The 4,865-nt window shown below is 43.2% G+C and overlaps 1 protein-coding gene across 1 annotated transcript; it reads right to left on the minus strand.

The window, feature by feature from the left end:
- Positions 1-3,727: 3,727 nt before the first annotated feature.
- Positions 3,728-4,651, minus strand: LOC109675444 (olfactory receptor 7A10-like). Its single transcript, XM_020152147.1, has one exon. It carries the CDS (start codon positions 4,649-4,651, stop codon positions 3,728-3,730), a length of 924 nt encoding a protein of 307 aa, XP_020007736.1.
- Positions 4,652-4,865: the final 214 nt, after the last annotated feature.

Raw genomic sequence — 4,865 nt, forward strand, 5'->3', positions numbered from 1 at the left:
CAGGAATCACCACATACCTATCAGTACTAACACTTAATGTTGATGGACTTCATTCCCCCATCAAAAGGCACCGTTTGACAAACTGGATTAAAAAGGAAGATCCAACAATTTGTTGCTTACAGGAGACCCATCTCACTGACAGAAATAAGAATAGACTTAGGATGAAAGGCTGAAAGAAAATTTACCAAGACAATGGCCCTCCAAAACAGGCAGGATTCCAAGATGGTGGCCAGAGGGAGGAAGCAGAAAGCGAACCTCCTATAGTGAAATCTTGGAGAGATGCTGGAGACACACTTTGCAGGCATAATCACTGAGAAGAGGCATAACATTGACCCCTCCACACCTCCAGCCAGCGCAGAGAATCTCCACTTCACATTAAACGGAGAAACCAGGAGGGCTCCCGGGCCACCAGTCGCCCACGCCCAGATGGCTTGGGAAGATGCGGACCAGGTGAGCTTCGTGGTACTACGGTACTCCCACAGACAAGCCTGGGCCAGAACAGCATAGCCCCTGGGCAGACTAATCTCCACCTGGGGAAAAAAGAGAAACTGAGTAATAAGCAATAAGAACAAATAAGACATGTGGGAAAGAGGGTGGGGCACACTGAGCACTGAAGATTGGGGGAAGGGAATCCTTCCTGGGACTGTAAATAAACAAGCTGGGTGGGCCGGAGAGGCTCTGGCAGGAGCGGGGGGAGGGTGCACACCCAGCAACCAGGAGCAGCAAAGCTGATGAGAGTGGTGGAGGGAGGAAAACTCCACAGGAGAGGAGGGAAGACCCACTTCCCACGTGCACTGTAAACAAACATGGCGGCTGGCAGGAGCAGCAGCACCGCCCAGTAATCAGGAACAGGAAAGCTTGTGACAGTGGCAGTGGGAGGAAAACTCCACAGGAGGGGGGGAAGACCCACCTCCCACACGAACTGTAAATAAACACGCAGGCCTGACAACATGGGTGCAGTGTCACTTTTCCCAGTGTGCTTGGAAAGGGGAAAGCTTGTAGCAGAGGCTCCAGCACAGGAGAACTCTGAACAAACAAAGCCTGCGGGGCCAGGTGAGTGCTAAACTCACCCCAGAGATCTGCATAAACTACTCTGGATTTAGTAGGTATAGGTAAGAACTTTTTCAACAAAACCCCAGCAGCACAGCAACTAAGAGATAGTATAGATAAATGGGACCTCATAAAACTAAAAAGCTTCTGTTCATCAAAAGAAACGGTCTCTAAACTGAAGAGAACACCTACAGAGTGGGAAAAATATTTGTCAGCTATACATCAGACAAAGGACTGATAACCAGAATATATAGGTTACTTAAAAAACTAAATTCTCCCAAAACTAATGAACCAATAAAGAAATGGACAAGTGAACTAAACAGAACTTTCTCAAAAGAAGAAATTCAAATGGCCAAGAAACACATGAAAAAATGCTCACCATCTCTAGCAATAAAGGAAATGCAAATTAAAACCACGCTAAGATTCCACCTCACCCCTGTTAGAATAGCCATCATTAGCAACACCACCACAACAGGTGTTGGTGAGGATGCGGGGAAAAAGGAACCCTCTTACACTGTTGGTGGGAATGTAGACTAGTACAACCACTCTGGAAAAAAATTTGGAGGCTACTTAAAAAGCTAGACATTGATCTACCATTTGATCCAGCAATACCACTCTTAGGGATATACCCAAAAGACTGTGACACAGGTTACTCCAGAGGCACCTGCACACCCATGTTTATTGCAGCACTATTCACAATAGCCAAGTTATGGAAAAAGCCAAGATGCCCCACCACTGACAAATGGATTAAGAAAATGTGGTACCTATACACAATGGAATTTTATGCAGCCATGAAGAAGAACGAAATGTTATCATTTGCTGGTAAATGGATGGAATTGGAGAACATCATTCTGAGTGAGGTTAGCCTGGCCCAAAAGACCAAAAATCTTATGTTCTCCCTCATATGTGGACATTAGATCAAGGGTAAACACAACAATGGGATTGGACTTTGAGCACATGATAAAAGCGAGAGCACACAAGGGAGGGGTAAGGATAGGTAAGACACCTAAAAAATTAGCTAGCATTTGTTGCCCTCAACACAGAGAAACTAAAGCAGATACCTTAAAAGCAACTGAGGCCAATAGGAAAAATGGACCAGGAACTAGAGAAAAGGTTAGATCAAAAAGAATTAACCTAGAAGGTAACACACAGGCACAGGAAATTAATGTGAGTCAACTCCGTGTATAGCTATCCTTATCTCAACCAGCAAAAACCCTTGTTCCTTCCAATTATTGCTTATACTTTCTCTACAACAAAATTAGGAATAAGGGCAAAATAGTTTCTGCTGGGTATTGAGGGGGTGGGGAGAGGGAGGGGGTGGAGTGGGTGGTAAGGGAGGGGGTGGGGGCAGGGGGGAGAAATGACCCAAGCCTTGTATGCACATATGAATAATAAAAAAAAACAAAATAAAAGCAAACCCTGGAGAAATCCAAAAAAAAAAAAAAGATTTCACCTCACCCCTGTTAGAATAGCCATCATCAAAAACCACCACCATATGTTGGCGTGGATGTGGGGAAAAAGGAACCTTGGTACACTGCTGGTGGGAATTCAAGCTGGTGCAACCTCTGTGGAAAAACAATTTGGAGGCTTCTTAAAAATCTAAACACAGACCTGCCATATGATCCAGCAATCCCACTCCTAGGGATATACCCAAAGGAATGTGACTCAGGTTACTCCAGAGGTACTTGCACACCCATGTTTATTGCAGTGCTATTCACAATAGCCAAGTTATGGAAACAGCCAAGATGTACCAATACTGATGAATGTATCAAGAAAATTTGGTATTTATACAGAATGGAATCTTAATCAGCCATGAAGAAAAATGAAATCTTATCATTTGCAAGTAAATGGATGGCACTTGAGAACATCATCCTGAGCGAAGTTAGCCAGGCTCAGAAGACCAAAAATCGTATGTTCTCCCTCATATGTGGACTTTAGATCTAGGGCAAATACAGCAATGTTGTTGGACTTGGGTCACATGACAATGGGAGAACACATACAGGAGGTATGGGGATAGGTCGAAAACCCAAAACAAAGCATTTGATGTCCCCACAGCAGAGGAACTAATACAGAAACCTTAAAGTGACAGAGGTTAACATGAGAAGGAGTTCGGTAACCAGTGTAAAGATCAGTTAGAGATGATTCAACATGGGTTCTAACATGGGTACACGATAGCAATGCTAGGAATACTTCTGTATAGCTATCCTCAACTCAACTAGCAGAAACACTTTGTCTTCCTTATTATTATTATGTTTTTTCTTCAACAAAATTAGAGCTAAGGACAGAACAGGTTCTGCCTCGAAGTGAGGGGAAAGTAAGGGAGAGGGTGGTGGTGGGAGGCAGGGGGTAGAAATGACCCAAACAATGTATGCACATGTGAATAAATGAATAATTAAAAAAATGATTGTTTTGATAAATATAACAAAGCAAACCATTCTTGATATTATGAGAGAGAGGGGGAGAGAGAGAGGAAGGAAGTGAAGGGAAGGGGGAGGGAGAAAGAGACAGAAAGAAAGCTTAACAAATGTGGCTGAGCTTTGTTTGGCCTTAATTTTATAGAGCAGTTAAAGTCAACAAAGTGAAAACTTCCAATAAGTCCTGGAAATTTCTACTTCCACAATGTGATCAAATAATTAACAGCATTCTTTGAGTCCCAGAATAATTGGTGCTTTTATAGTTATTTCTCAAAGAGTGTTTTCAGTGCTCTCTTGATGTCCTTATTTCTCAGACTGTAGATAAAGGGGTTCAACATGGGGGTGACCACAGTGTACATCACTGAGGCTGTTGAACTTGAGTGTGAGTTTTGGCTGATAGCAGAACTGAGGTACACTCCTAAAAGTGTAGAATAAAATAAGGATACAACTGAGAGGTGAGAAGCACAGGTAGAAAATGCTTTATATTTGCCCTGAGCTGATGAGATTGCTTGGATGGAGGAAACAATTTTGGAGTAAGAATATAGGATTCCAGTGAGGGGACCAACACCCAGCAACCCAGCTGTGAAATTCATCATAACATTATTAAGAAGAGTGTCAGAACAGGCAAGGTGGGCCAACTGGTTAGGTTCACAGAAGAAGTGTGGGATTTTCACCTCTGTGCAGAAGGATAGATGCAAAACCATGAAGCTTTGTAACAAGGAATTCAGGGCACTTGTGATCCAGGACACCAGCACTAGCAACCAACAGAGCTGGGGCTTCATGATGACTGTGTAGTGCAGAGGGTGACAAATGGCCACAAAGCGGTCGTAGGCCATCACAGCCAGGAGGAAGTTGTCTAGCACTACAAATAATACAAAAAAATAAATTTGGATGATGCAGCTTTTATAGGCGATGGCCTTGCTGTGTGTCTGGATGTTTACCAGCATCTTTGGGATGGTTGTAGAGGTGAAGCAGATGTCCACAAGGGACAGGTTGGAGAGGAAGAAGTACATGGGTGTGTGCAGTTGGGGATCCACAATTGTGGCTAGAATGATGAGAAGGTTCCCAAACACAGTGACCAGGTACATAGAGAAGAAAATTCCATACATGAGGAGCTGTACTTCAGGGTCCTCTGAAAATCCCAGAAGAAGAAATTCTGAAATTCTGGTGTAATTTCGTGATGCCATTGCTACATTTGAATACAAAAAAAGAGAAAAATAATCTGATTACTCTTGGTATGAGATGTTCATTTTGATGTCTCCCTGTGCAAAGTCAGGGTGGTCTCTAGGATGAACAAGAGGGAAGAGAGGGAGAGATCTGAAAATGTGGAGTTAAAGAGATGGTCTCCCTGCTGCCAGAGAAACTGAAATATTTTCAAGATGTAGAGTCCTTCTTTTCACA

This window comes from Castor canadensis, chromosome 14, assembly GCF_047511655.1.
Source record: "Castor canadensis chromosome 14, mCasCan1.hap1v2, whole genome shotgun sequence".
NCBI classification, from domain to species: Eukaryota; Metazoa; Chordata; class Mammalia; order Rodentia; family Castoridae; genus Castor; species Castor canadensis.

Excerpts from the sequence above, each read along its gene's own strand:
- LOC109675444 (XM_020152147.1), bottom strand. The coding sequence starts at position 4,651 with ATGGCATCACGAAATTACACCAGAATTTCAGAATTTCTTCTTCTGGGA.